This window comes from Dama dama, chromosome 15, assembly GCF_033118175.1.
Source record: "Dama dama isolate Ldn47 chromosome 15, ASM3311817v1, whole genome shotgun sequence".
NCBI lineage: Eukaryota > Metazoa > Chordata > Mammalia > Artiodactyla > Cervidae > Dama > Dama dama.
This window is the reverse complement of record NC_083695.1, coordinates 65,284,065-65,297,912: the sequence shown is the minus strand read 5'-3', so window position 1 is coordinate 65,297,912 and position 13,848 is coordinate 65,284,065. Positions and strand designations below refer to the sequence as shown.

Genomic DNA, 13,848 nt, shown 5'->3' with positions numbered 1-13,848 from the left:
AGGAGGGCGTGGGTGTGTGAGTGGGTGTGTCCGTGAGTGGGAGAATCCAATCCAGGCCTCCTCAAGAGTCTTTATTTTCTTGTGCTGCTGATCGGGCCGGGGAAGTACGAAGTTCTCCCCACTCCCGGAATCCCCTCCTAGGCAGACACCGAGCTCAGACACAAGAAGGTTCCGGCTACGGCCCTGCGCTTCCCGCGACTGCCTGCGCCGCGCCGCCTCCTCGTGTGTTCCACCCCCTCCCCGGCGCGGTGGTAGGGCCCGGCGGCGACGTCACCCATTGTTTACAAATCAACCTGAGCCAGTAGGATTTCGGCTCCCGCGGCTGCAGGCTCGCGGCGCGAGTGCCTGGCGGGCTCCGGTTACCTCCTCGGCCTCGGCTTTGGCTTCAGCACCGCGCCCGGCTCTGCCGCGGCCCACCGAGCCCCCGGGACAGCCGAGCCGCCAGCGACTCCCGCACAGCTCCGGGTGCCGGCGCGGGAGGCCATGCCGTGCCGGAGGGAGGAGGAAGAGGAAGCCGGCGAGGAAGAGGAGGAGGAGGAGGAGGACAGCTTCCTACTGCTGGAACAGTCGGTGACTGTGGGCGGCTCGGTTGAGGTGGACCGGCTGGTGGCCCAGATCGGCGAGACGCTGCAGCTGGACACGGCGCAGGACCGCCCTGCCGCCGCGTGCGCGCCCCCGGGGCCGCCACTGCAGCCCCCGCGGCCCCCGGCAGCGGTGCGAGCGGACAAGGCCCGGTCCCCAGCGCAGCCGCTGCTTCTACCGGCCGCGTCGGTCGAGGCTGGGGGCCCGGCGTCCCCGGGGGCCTGGCGCTGTGCCCTCGGGGACCGCGGCCGCGTGCGGGGCCGGGCTGCGCCCTACTTTGTGGCTGAGCTCGCCGCTGGAGCCAGCGCGTTACCCGGGCCGTGCCGGCGAGGATGGCTGCGGGGCGCTGTCACCTCCCGCCGCTTGCAACAGCGACGATGGCCCCCAGCTGGGGCGCGCGCCAACGACGACGACCCGCACCGGCTTCTGCAGCAGTTGGTGCTCTCGGGGAACCTCATCAAGGAGGCCGTGCGGAGGCTCCAGCGAGCAGTCGCCGCGGTGGCAGCCACAGGCCCCGCGGGTCCCCCCGGACCGGGGGCCAGCCGCGGCCGACCGGACCCTGTCTCCCTTCAACCCTCCGGCGCTTTGCACTGACGCAGGGCCCCTGGAGGAAGAAAAAGAAGCCGCTGCGCGGACCCTACGGCGTCCTACTTACCCCAACCTTGAGCTGAAGCCGCCGTTGCCGTTCTTGGAGCGACCGCCTAGACTGCAAGGAGGCGTGTGGGGAGAGACCTCAAGACGAGAAGTTACTGGCCCCGGTGAGGCTGTCGGAGAAAACTTGAGCGTGGAGAAATACGCGGGCCTGGTTGCGTTCGTGTCGCGTGAGAATTAACCCCGGCCCCAGGGACCTGGGACAAAACTGGGAGAACTATGGCAGCTATTTGCATCAACTTGTACCTGACTTAACCCTTGGGGATGTCGTGTGCTAGGATTGTTTAAAGATTCGGCTTCAAGGGGCGAGAATCGCGAGGGCTTTATAACAATACTTGAAAACTGATGACTCGAATACATTTTCTTTATTTTCCGGTGGAGGAGCTTAGTGAAAATGGTGCTACAATCGCTGTGCAAAGAAATTCCAGAGAGAAGAAGAATGTAAAAGCTTGGTGGTGGGTGGGCTGGGATGCTAGCCGCCTTACTCTCCCACCTCATCCGGTGATTGATCGAGGTGGGAGATGGGAACTCCAGTGGTCTGGGGCAGGGAGGTGGAGAATTTTGAAGGGTGGGTCTACTTGGATGTGGACTTTTAAATGCCTTGACCTTGCCACCTGTGATTCAAGGTCATGGTGTGCTGTAGGTGGAAGGCTGTGGGGTTCCTAGAAAAGCTAATTCACCCCTGTCTTTCTTTTCTCTTGTTCCAAGAAGAGTCCTGTTTATGCTTTGCTACCTCTTGGAGCGGACATACAGATGTAAGGAGAATGACTTGTTTATTCTGTGCTTACTTTCTATCCAGAACTCCTCCGGTGAGGCCACTCTTGGCCATGCCCTGAGCTTTCTCAGAAACAGTCATAAACAATCCCTTGAGTCTCTCCTGTCCTCCTGCCTGGCCTTTCTTATTCCACTCTTTCTGATGTCTGCATTGCATGGATGAGACCCTGGCTGTTTGTCTGCTCTGTTTTGGCCCTCCGTGGAGCCAGGAGCCTGAGTCTCTTGAGGGTCCTCACCTCTCTGTTGCCTCAAGGCACCAGCTCTTTGTGAGTGACAGAAACCGTGTTTTAAATGTGACTCTCCAAGAGGAGAAACTGCTGGCTTTACCCGTATGAAACTTATGAAACTTGAGGGTGCTTTAAATAAGGTGCCACCCCCAAACTTAAAGGGAGTTAAACTAACTTTTTTAAAAAAGATTCAATGGCTTGCTCATCCTTCAGATGTAGCTGTTGACATACACTTCGCACCGGAGTGTCTGAAATTGTGGTGGTCCTGTTTCTAGGATTTCTTAATTAAAATGTCTGCTGAATAAATTGGGTTTTTGTTTTGGAGCATGGTTTGGCTGTTTGGTGGAAGGCGGGGGAAAGAAAAGCACATAGGTGACACCTTTCATAATGAAGTTATAATGGAGAGGGCCCTTGAGGGAGTCGAGGTGGGAGGTGGAGACTGGTGGAGCTGTGGTCCAAGAGTGCTTCTGGGTCGATATTCCACAAGATACAAAAATTAATTCCAGGTTTTAGAAAACATGCTAGGTGGGCTTTCAACTCCCTTTGTGGAATAAAAACATAGTCCGGAAATTTTCTAGGCTGGAGGGAGGACAGAGGCCAAGTGATTTTGCTGTATCTGGAAGAGGGTGGAGGAAGGTGAGTTTTCTGAATTTTTTGTGTTTGAAGAATGGGGAGGGTATAGACAGAGCCTCCCTATTTTCATATTTGAGACTTGACCCAGTCTTGAGCTGTGGCCTAGAGAAAGGACAATAGGGCTTTATAGCAATGTACTTGGTAGTTGGCGTGGTTTGAGCAGGCACAGTTCAATTCATGAAAGTGGCCCTCCTGGATCCCCTGCTCTCCATCCCATCTTCCCCTGGCATGGGCCCCCTTCCCCCAAGGAAGCCTTACTTGGTACAGCCCAGCTCTGCTAACTAGCCCCAGGGGCACCTGTCCTGCCCGGCACCTTTCCACGTGGGCTGCAGGGGAAGGCTAGTGCTCAGTGACTCAGTTTGACTCAGCCCTGCTGCTCACCATGTGTGTCATACCAGGCAAGTCACAGCTCTAAATTTTTCTCCTCTCATTTATAAAACAATACTGCTAAGTGTAATGAGGACCTGAGATGTCTGGGACACTTAAGGGCTGAAAAAATGATAACTGTTGATTGTTGGAATCACCACTGCCCCTTCTTCCTTCAGCAGGCCCCATCTGTCTCTTCAATGTGCTCCACATGTCTTAACACTTAAGACACCCCTTGATCTCCACTGTGATCACAGTCATTGCCACCACTTTTGCTTCTGTATTCTATAAGTCCCTTTTCCTGAATGCCTTCCAGAAGGCCACCTCCACCCACCTTCCAGATGGTCTGTCTCTGCTGTTATCATTATGGGGGTTGGCACTTGACACATGCCAGGTACTGTTCTGGGTATTTAAATCATCTCATTATGTCATGGCTTTATTATTTGTTATGATGTAGGCAAAATTTTCTCCATTTTATAAATGAAGACACTGAGGTCCAGGAGATTAAGTGATTTGCTGAAGTCACTACTTTTTTAAAGTTAAGGAGCTGGGATTTGAACCTAGGCACTCTGGCTCTAGGTTCTCCTGCTGTCCTTAACCAGAGCTTCCAGTCATGCTGTGTACTATCTCCACAAGATGTTTTTGACAGCATTTTCTCCCATGTTGGATTTATTAAATTCTTAAGAGCATTCCACAAAAACCTTGACCCAATAAAAAGCTCAACGCTGTAGCATCACCATTCTCACAAAATTTTCTTGCAGGCCAGCCACATACATGCAAGGCGCTGGGGATCTGGGATGAGCCAAGGTTTCAGACATCCTGGAAGAATCTGCAAGCAGGTTTGTGGCTGAGACCTTCACATAAGTTAATAGGAATTGCGTTAAGAGAGGCACAGATAACCAATGGTAAATGGCTGCTCTTTTAGAACCTTGTGTCTTCTGTAAGGTGAGGGCATGAGGCCAAGATGGTGAGGTCCCACTCAATGCAACTGTCTTCTGCATCTGCAGCATGGCCAGGAATGAAATTAGAATGATGACTGAACCAAAGGACCTGAAGATCTACAGGCCCTGACAAAGCAAGGTAGAGAAGGAAACAGCCCCATTCGTGCAGAACTCTGCCAGGCACCTTTAACAAGATGGCCCTTCACTGTTGACACAGGGGAGAGGTAGGAATCGTGGGTGGTAGACCAGAATCTGAACTCATGGCTCTTAAGTCGAATCTCTAACCTCCTTTCTGAGCCTACCCACACTTTTCCTCCTGAACCTCAGCCCCAGCTACTGATCAACCATTTGCAAAGGCTGTAGAGAGCTGAGTCCTGGGCCTGGGCCTGGGCCTGGGAAAGGGTCTCTGTGCAAAGGAGGCAATGGCCGTTTCACGTGTTGCAGCTTGGGCTAGCCCATTCCTAGTACTTGGCCCAGGGTGATTGTGGCTGGCATATTCCCAGTCCCTTGGAATAGATGGGCATAGAACTAAGGACATCGGCATGGGCAGAGCTGAGACAACTCTTATCTGCTGAAGGAGCTGAGGCCTAGGTTTCCCCGGTAACATTCTGCAAGCCTTGAGTCCAGAAGGACAAGGGCAATAGGGAAGTTGTAAGTAGCTGGTTGTGTGAGTGTGTGGTGGGGGGTTGGGGTTGATTAGGTGTTTCATGTCGGAACTTACAGCGACAGCAGCCTGCCGCCTCATCGATGCTTAGGAGTTGGAAGAGCGATCAGGGCTGAAGATAAAGACTGGGTGCTTAGATGGGTGCTAAGTGCTAAGATGGGTGGATGGAGCCTGGGACATGCTGTCAGTTGGGAAGGAAGAACACTGACTGGTATACACAGCACTTAGCAGGTGCCAGGCTCTGTTCTAAGCACTTGACAAAGACCAAGAGTAGAACCCAGAAGCCAAGGGAGGCTAAAGAGTGAACTGTAAGGGATGGTTGGGTGCGTGTTATCTATACACAGGCACAGGTGCACACATACAAACACACGCAGAGCTATAGGTACGTGATCTCTATATACCCTCCATGGTCAGGTCCAGGGTGTATGTAATCAGATCTTGCTCAGTGACCTTCACTGTCTTTAATCCTGAAGTTACTCCACTTGATCAGCACCTGTAAGCAGTGTGGTTTGAACATCTGCACTGAATCCTTGCCCTGCCTAACCCCACTGAAGAGAAGTCCTATTTATGGTGAATTTGGGGAAAGGTGGTGATGTCTCTGGTGTCTGGGGAGGATTTTCAGGAAAACCTAGGAAACCGAATCTAATTCAGACAGTAAAACAGAAATGGGCAAAAGGTAGGGCAAAGGTAACAAGGTGATAACCAGCTTGTGATTCTTTTTTAACCCACCCAAATCAATAAGTCAAACAAACTCCCTGAACAGCCTATCAATGGGGAGTGGTGAATTTTACCTCCTGTGAGTCACTTAATTGAGGAGGGGGAGTAGTTAATAAGCACCTTGATACCAGATTTAGATTTCATTCTGCTGTTGAGTATGGTACAGAGAAGAAAGACTCGTTCACACAAAAACATATCCAGCCATCTCAGGCATGAAGGGTTATACAAAGTTGTTTCAACAGCCAACTGGTCCCCAGCCTCTCTGTGGTAGGATAGTGTGTGACTTAGAGTGCTATCACAGGGGACATCCACCTCTAAGGTCCCCCTGAGCCCTGGCCTTCAATCCTATGCAGACTGAGCACCCCATCCCTTCTTATCTCCTTTAGGAGCCTCATCCTTTATAGCGTCTTCCCTTTAGTTCCTTCCTTTCCATGTCCTCTAGCCGCAGTTGGTCGAGCGCAGGTCTCTCCTGCTTGAGCAAACCTCCTCTTGATTCTCATTTCCCTTTTTAGTTGCTGCCTCTCTTACTTCATCCTCTCCAAACTCCAGACACCACAGTTCATCGTCTGTGCCCCAAGCACTCTCTTAGCCTCCACAAGTCTGTTGAAATTGCCCATTTGTTTGCTTTGCAAATATTTACTAAATGCCAATACCCAGGTGTTGTTACTAAATGCAGCTATGTTTCAGGCAGTGGCCTAAACATTTTTACTACCATTAACTCAATGAATTCTCCCAACCCGATGAGGCGGGGACTTTATTAATTATCAGACTTGGAGGTGAGAGAGGTGAAGTAATCTGTTCACGGTCACAAGAAGGAGCTTTAAAAAAAAAAAACTAGGATTGTGACCCAGGCAGAGACTTCATTTTAACAGCTACCTGCTACTGTGCTGAAGGCTATGCGTTTTCTTTCCGAAATGTGTCCCTTCTTGTCTTTTCCTTTCTATGCCCAGACCCTTATCTCTTGATGCCTGGATGCTATATAGCCATCCAACCGACCATAAAGGCTCCCTCTCCACCCCATTCCATCCACCACCCTGTGTTGCCTGATAATCTGCCTGAAACTTGTCACTCCTGCTGTCAAAGAATAAAATAATCTCTTTGGAAAAAGAAGACATTCACATATGAACCCTTGAGATAACCCTATAATGACAGTAAATAAAATGAAGAGGGAGAACAAGATGAACTTGAAGATCACCTCCTGTGAAGACATTGCAGTTTTCTCAGTACAAATTATACATGGGAGTGGACAGGGTAGGCATGAAGACCTTCAGTTGAGCGCTGAATTTGAATTAGAAGGGTTTCTGATAGTAATGGTTGGGAAGATCCTCTGGAGAAGGGAAGGGCTATCCACTCCAGTAGTCTTGGCTGGAGAGTCCCATGAAGAAAGGAGCCTGGCAGGTTATAGTCCATGGGGTCGCAAAGATTTGAACACGGCTGAGCAACTAACACTTTCACTGATGGGAATGGAGGATTTAAGAGCTGTGTCCTCCAGATGCTGCCTCACAAACTCTTTCCTTTGTTAACATTCCCTCCTGCCCCTACTGTACAAGTCTCAGTGCTGAGCTGTTTTCAAGCTTCCATTTGAAGAAGACCTCCACCCTTTTCTGATTAAATCTCTTCTAGACAAGTATTCCCTTCCTCTACTCAGCCCCGGTTTCAATCTCTGGATTGGGAAGATCCCCTGGAGAAGGAAATGGCAACCCACTCCAGTCTTCTTGTCTGGGAAATCCCATGGACAGAGTTGCTTGGCGGGCTATTGTCCGCAGGGACGCAGTCAGACACAACCGAGTGACTACACCTACCCACTTAACCTACCTACTTACACATCCCTTAGCACTTTATACAACAGGAATGCATGTTTAAGGGATGTCTTACCCTCGGAGCAAACAGATTAATGCCTTTGAAGAAACAGATCGAAGAAGTCACTAAGAGGCAAGAGTTTTCCACAAAAGACTTAAAGTAGTAACCTTAATGGAGTAGCTTCCAGGAATGATGTCTATTAGAGTGAAATTAGAGATCTAATTTCAGCTTCACTCAGTTCTTCAAGGCAGGTGCTATTTTTTTTTTTTTTTTAACTTTTATTTATTTGGCTGCACTGGGTCTTGGTTGCAGCACACAGGATCTTTTAGTTGCAGCACGTGGGATCTAGTTCCCTGACCAGGGATCGAACCCAGGCTCCCTGCATTGGGAGTGTGGAGTCTTAGCCACTGGACCATCAGGGACATCTCAGGGTAGGTGCTCTTCTTACCCCATTTTGCAGATGAGGTCATGGAGATGATTGAGGTTAAGGATCCTGTCTGAAATCCCACACTAGCAATGCAGAGCTGCCTGCACAGCCCACGCTCTTATCTATTACACCTCCTGGGAAACACTGTTATGGGCAGGTCATTTGTTCTCCCTTCAGTTATGGTTGGAAAACCAGGAGGAAGCACTGCATGGGAGAGTTTTGCTGCTTTGCCTGCACCAGCGTCCTCGGTGTTCAAATGGAGGGCACCTCTAAGTAGAAACCTCCCTGCTTCCATCTCTAAAATGAGGCGGTAGCACTAGACCACTGAAGGCTGAGCTCTCCCAGGGCTGACATTCTGTGATTACTGAGCATTGTGGAAGGGTGTGTGTGGGGGGGTAGCTAATTGAGTGAGTTAGTAATTTGGTTGCCAGGGTAACTCTTTCCTGATTGGAAGGAAGGGATCACAGGGTTTGACACAGACTTTGCTGGATAGGAAAGTGGTGTCTGATGTACTCTCCATGTTTCTGCTTCTGAGCTGGAAAAGGAAAGAGCAAAAAAATGGTAAAATTGAATTCAAATATTGTAGCATGTATGCCTAATTTAGAATGAAATCTTGGGGTGGCAGACTTTGGAGTTATTTGTGAAGTACGGCTTTCTTTTCTCCAAATCACTTATTTGTCAATTTCTGTGTTTTAGTTTATTTAGTTTTTTTTTTTTCCATTGAGTTTATAGCTTTGGTCTTTTATCTTACCCAGGCCATTTTCTGTGGACAGCTGTCTTCATAGGATGCTGGACGTGAGAAAATGGTTACAGCATACCTAGCTTTCCCTAGCTCAGCCTAGGTATCTGGGGCATGGTTTTCCATGGTTCCAATGGCAGGATCATCACGTTGGACAGCTGCAGGGGTGTCAGTCACATTATAGTATATGTGAGGAGCTGTGCAGTGAACAATATTGGACTGTGTATGATGGCATCAGGCTATTGGAAAGAGGACTGGACTGAGAACCCAAAGACCTTGTTTCTAGATTGTCAGATATTTGACTTTGTAAATGACTTTCTAGGTCATTCTGCCCTGCCCCCTTCCAACTATTTTTCCACGTATGCCACTCAGTCATGTCTGACTTTGTGACCCCATGGACTGTAACCTGCCAGGCTACTCTGTCCATGGGATTTCCTAGGCAAGAATACTGGAGTGAGTTACCAATTTCCTTCTCCACCAGATCTTCCTGACCCAGAGATTGAACCCGAGTCTCTTGTGTCTCCTGTTTTGACAGGCGGATTCTTTACCACTGTGCCACCTGGGAAGCCCTTTTCTACCTATAAAATGGTCTAATTTTTAAAAATTATTATGTAAACCCTGACTTATCCCAAAAAAGGTCTTGGGGGTTAGTAGTTAAGACCTTGCAGCATTTTAAAAAATGGACAGTGACGGTTATAGGGTTGTAGTGCAGTTAAGGCTTCCCCAGTAGCTCAGCTGGTAAAGAATCCGCCTACAAAGTAAGAGACCCCAGTTCAATTCCTGGGTTGGGAAGATCCCCTGGAGAAGGGATAGGGCTACCCTCTCCAGTATCGTTGGGTTCTCTGGTGCCTCAGACAGTAAAGAATCTGCCTGCAATGCAGGAGACCTGGGTTCAATCCCTAGGCTGGGAAGATCCCCTGGAGGAGGGCATGGCAACCCACTCCAGTATTCTTGCCTAGAGAATCCCCATGGACAGGGAAGCCAGGCAGGCTACAGCCCATGGGGTCACAAAGAGACGGATAGACTGAGCCACTAATCACAGTGCAGTTAAAGGACCTCATGGTGGCACTAGTTTTCTCCAGTTTTCCTTTTTGAAGAAGGGGGCTGTACTATGTGAACCCTATCGTTGAATCTAGCCTTAACCATCTTTACAAGAAGCCAGCATGGTTCGGGCAGTGGCACTGAATCACAGCCAGCTTGGCCCTGGATTGCTCCTAACTCTTTGACCTCCAGGAATACCACCCCATATTAAGAAGCAAGGATGTTAGGGCTCCTCCAATGCCAGGGGAAGTTGACACCTGATCAGTTTCCTCCTGCTTAGTGCCTGGGGGTGAGAGCCCACTGCATTATTGGAGCCCGCCCCCCACCCCTCTTCAGTTTGTGTTAGAGCCTCCAGTCACCATTCCCTTGCTGGGTAGCGCAGGACTGACTCCCCCACAACCCTTCCTGGGGAGGATGAGGGAGATGGCTGCCTTGGTGTACTCTGCAGTTACCATCAGGGTCTGTGTGTGCATTTGGAGGGAGAGAATGAGGTGGTATAAACAACAGGCATTGAGTCCAAAAGGGAGTTAGGAAACCAGGGTTCTAAATCATGCAGCAGTCTATCCAGAAAGTACCCTTAGGATCATGGTGTGCCCTTGTTTTATGAGAAACCAAGGACCCAGTCAATTGGCTACCAAGGGACAGTCCTGGGAAGGAAGGGGCAGGGACTAGCTTATTTTATCTCCAGGATGTGCCAGTCACAAGGAACTCATTTTCTTATCATCTCATTTCTCATCTGTTATACAAATGGGGCAACTGAAGCCCATAGAGGTTAAGCAACTTGTCCAAGGTCCCAATTTAATAAGGGGACTTGAACTCTGGATGCCCTGTTGTCCACCATGGCTTCTTCCTGGAGGAAAAGGATTGAAGTAACTAACGGGAGGGATAGAGATGGGCTGTTGGGGAGAAACTGGGAGTAAATGTGCCAAGGGCAAAGAGAGGAGTCCCTTCATACCCCTCAGGCAGCTTTCCCACTACAGGTTTGCACCCTAAGTAGCCCCTAACGAAGAGCTGACCCCAGCTCTTAAAGGGCCACCTTGTGGAACAAGTCCACTTAATGACCACAGTAGAAAGAAAAAGGCGATAAAAGCTTCCCAGTCTGCAGTGACTGACTGATCTGATGTCCTTTGCTAATACAGCCAGGGGCAGCTTCTCCAGCACTGACTAGTAATCCAGAAGCTCTAAGGTTTTAGTGAATGGGACTGGTCCAAAACCTGACCTCACTTTCATTTAATTTCATGCCAGCACCAACACACACCCAGCCGGCGCAGACCCTAACTAGGGAGCTGCTCAGACACAAAGGCACTCTAATTACCATCCACAAGCCAGGCCTGACAAGGATTTCAAGTGTTTCATGTTTATGGAGATCAGAGAAATGTGTTCTGTGCATCTTTCCCACCGACGCCAAGTATAAAATAAAACCAAACAAAAAACCCAACACATTTATTAAAAACAGATATTTCAGTTAAGTTAACATCCTATAATCAGGATAGCCACAATTCCAAACACTCCGGTGCGAAGTGTAGGTATGTCAATAGCCACATCTGGATGACGAACATGCCATTGAATCTTATAAAACTAAAACATCAACAATACCGTCTCAGAGCCTTTAGACTGCGTTAACGTTGTGTTACGAGCGCTTCACCAGGTTCACAATGGCAAATCCTGCAGCTTCTCCATTCGGAGGGTCACATTTTTTTTACTCGGTTTCCTTCACTTACAAAGGCAAGCTGGCACGGCTGGGGGGAGGGGCAGAGGGAGGAAATCAACTCCATCTATCCAGGGAATTGCAGCTGTTATTGCAAATGGCCCCGGAGAGCCCATTATAAGCTGCTGCGCTAGGCTGTGTGTCCCTGGAGTGCCCCATCACGTGGTGTCTCCCAGCCCCCAGCCTGGGCCCCCAGGAGCGGCAGCGCCACCAGCTAGAGTTGGACAGCAGAGCGGAGGGGAAGAGGAGGGACTCGAGGCCACTTCTCCGGGCAGTTTCCGTGAAAGCCCGGGGCGCGGCCGCCCGCAGGAGGCACCGGCGCCTAGCACGTCGCCACCTCCCTCAACCCGCGGTGGCAGCGGTGCCCGTGTCCTCAGGAGACTCCAGCACTTGCAAAACACCGCGTACTACTCCGAGTACAGGCAGAACCGGGCGACTCTGTCCTGCTAGAGCCCCGCAATCTCGTTTGCGCCCAGGAAATGGTGACCTTGAGCCCGAGGAGAGGCGGGCAGACTGTGAAAATACACATCCAAGAGGACCGCGGGTTCACTCCGCGCCGCGTCCTCACCTTTCCCCAGGACCTCTCACCCCCATGTCCAATTAGCATCCCAGGTGCTCCGCCTTCCCCCGCCGCTCTGAGAAACGCCGACGGTTGCAAAGCGGGTGGGGGTGGGGGTGTGCAGAGAAAAGGTTACTTCAGTTCTCCAAAAGGTTCTTTCACGGTGCCGCGTGTTTTATACCAAGAACAAGCACCTCAAAACACACAAGATAGGTGTTTTTTTTTTTTTTAAAGTGTCGTAAAATTTCAAGTCTGGCAGTTTGAGGTACTCCTTAAATGATCTACAAATGTTCCCCTCTTCTAAAGTGAATCAGGAACCAGCCCTGGAGAGGTAAAGCAAGTAACTGGGATCATCCTTGTCCTTTGGGCGCTCCGCGATCCTGAGAAGCATGGACTCTGGCCACATGGTTGCCGGGCTGGAGGACCCCAGAGGCTGCGTGGAACTGCACGCTGCGCCACCGGGGCTGGTCACACCAATGAGGAGTCCTACTGACTGCGAATAGGGTGCACTCTGTAATCTGCCTTCAGTGGGACCGACGAACCCAACCACGTCGGGGCCCTCGACCTCAGTTCCCGCGAGCACATTCTCAATTTTTCGATTCCTCATTTTCACATAAGGTATTTTCCCGCCTCCAGAAGTGCGACTTCACCAGTTTGAGTAGAGACATAGCCCTCAGGGGAACCCCTTGCCCTTCAGGCAGAAGCTGGCTCAGTGACCACTCTCGAGGTGTTAGCTGCCGGGGACTAGAACGCTGTCGCCTGTTCTGAGCTGCGCCCTCCTCCCGGACGCGCCGGGGTCGCTGCAGGCCGCGCGAGGGCTGCGGGGCGAAGGGGGCTCATGCACTGGGGCCGACAGAGGGCCCAGGAGCTGGCGCTGGGGGAGCTTTGCGTGCAACTGCAGCCGTCGCGAATGAAGCCTCCGCACGGCCTCCTTGATGAGGTTCCCCGAGAGCACCAACTGCTGCAGAAGCCGGTGCGGGTCGTCGTCGCCGTTGCGGGCTGGAGGCTGTAGCCCGCGTCGGTGCTGGAGGCGGCGGGAAGCGGCGGCGTCCCGCAGCCAACCTCGCCGGCAAGGGCCCGACAGCGGCTGCGGGGAGCCCCGCTTGTCTGCTCCCAAAGGCCCATCAAGGCTGGGCTGAGGGGGCAATGGGGACAGTGCGCTGGGGCCTGCGGCAAGCTCGGCCACAAAGTAGGGCGCAGCGCGGCCCCGCACGCGGCCGCGGTCCCCGAGGGCACAGCGCCAGGCCCCCGGGGGCGCTGGACCCCCAGCCTCGACCGACGCGGCCGGTAGAAGCAGCGGCTGCTCTGGGGACCGGGCCTTGTCCGCTCGCACCGCTGCCGGGGGCCGCGGGGGCTGCAGTGGCGGCCCCGGGGGCGCGCACGCGGAGGCAGGGCGGTCCTGCGCCGAGTCCAGCTGCAGCGTCTCGCCGATCTGGGCCACCAGCCGGTCCACCTCAACCGAGCCGCCCACAGTCACCGACTGTTCCAGCAGTAGGAAGCTGTCCTCCTCCTCTTCCTCCTCCTCTTCCTCGCCGGCTTCCTCTTCCTCCTCCCTCCGGCACGGCATGGCCCCCCGCGCCGGCACCCGGAGCTGTGCGGGAGTCGCTGGCGGCTCGGCTGTCCCGGGGGCTCGGTGGGCCGCGGCAGAGCCGGGCGCGGTGCCGAGGCCGAAGCCGGAGCCCGGGCGGACGCGGAAGCCGGAGCCCGCCAGGCACTCGCGCCGCGCGCCTGCAGCCGCGGGAGCCGGAATCCTACCGGCTCGGGTTGATTTGTAAACAATGGGTGACGTCGCCGCCGGGCCCTACCACCGCGCCGGGGAGGGGTGCTCCGTACCTTTGGGGGCCGGGGCAGCCTCTGGGCAAGGGTCCTGGGTGAAGCCTTGCTGCCTTTGAGCTTTACAACCCTGAATGCTGTCTGCGGGAGGAACTGGGGAGCCGATCCTCGCTCTCTGAGCCTGGCATGATTGACATTTCCAGAAGATGGACACCGGCGTGGCCTCCGTTGGTTTCTTCCACACAC

The 13,848-nt window shown here is 52.4% G+C and overlaps 2 protein-coding genes across 2 annotated transcripts; one reads left to right on the top strand and one right to left on the bottom strand.

The window, feature by feature from the left end:
* On the top strand, positions 1-2,558 carry FRAT2 (FRAT regulator of WNT signaling pathway 2). Its single transcript, XM_061162293.1, has one exon. The coding sequence runs from the start codon at positions 484-486 to the stop codon at positions 1,174-1,176; it is 693 nt and encodes a 230-aa protein (XP_061018276.1). The 5' UTR covers positions 1-483; the 3' UTR covers positions 1,177-2,558.
* An 8,432-nt stretch (positions 2,559-10,990) lies between these two features.
* Positions 10,991-13,531, bottom strand: FRAT1 (FRAT regulator of WNT signaling pathway 1). Its single transcript, XM_061162292.1, has one exon. The coding sequence runs from the start codon at positions 13,394-13,396 to the stop codon at positions 12,560-12,562; it is 837 nt and encodes a 278-aa protein (XP_061018275.1). The 5' UTR covers positions 13,397-13,531; the 3' UTR covers positions 10,991-12,559.
* Positions 13,532-13,848: the final 317 nt, after the last annotated feature.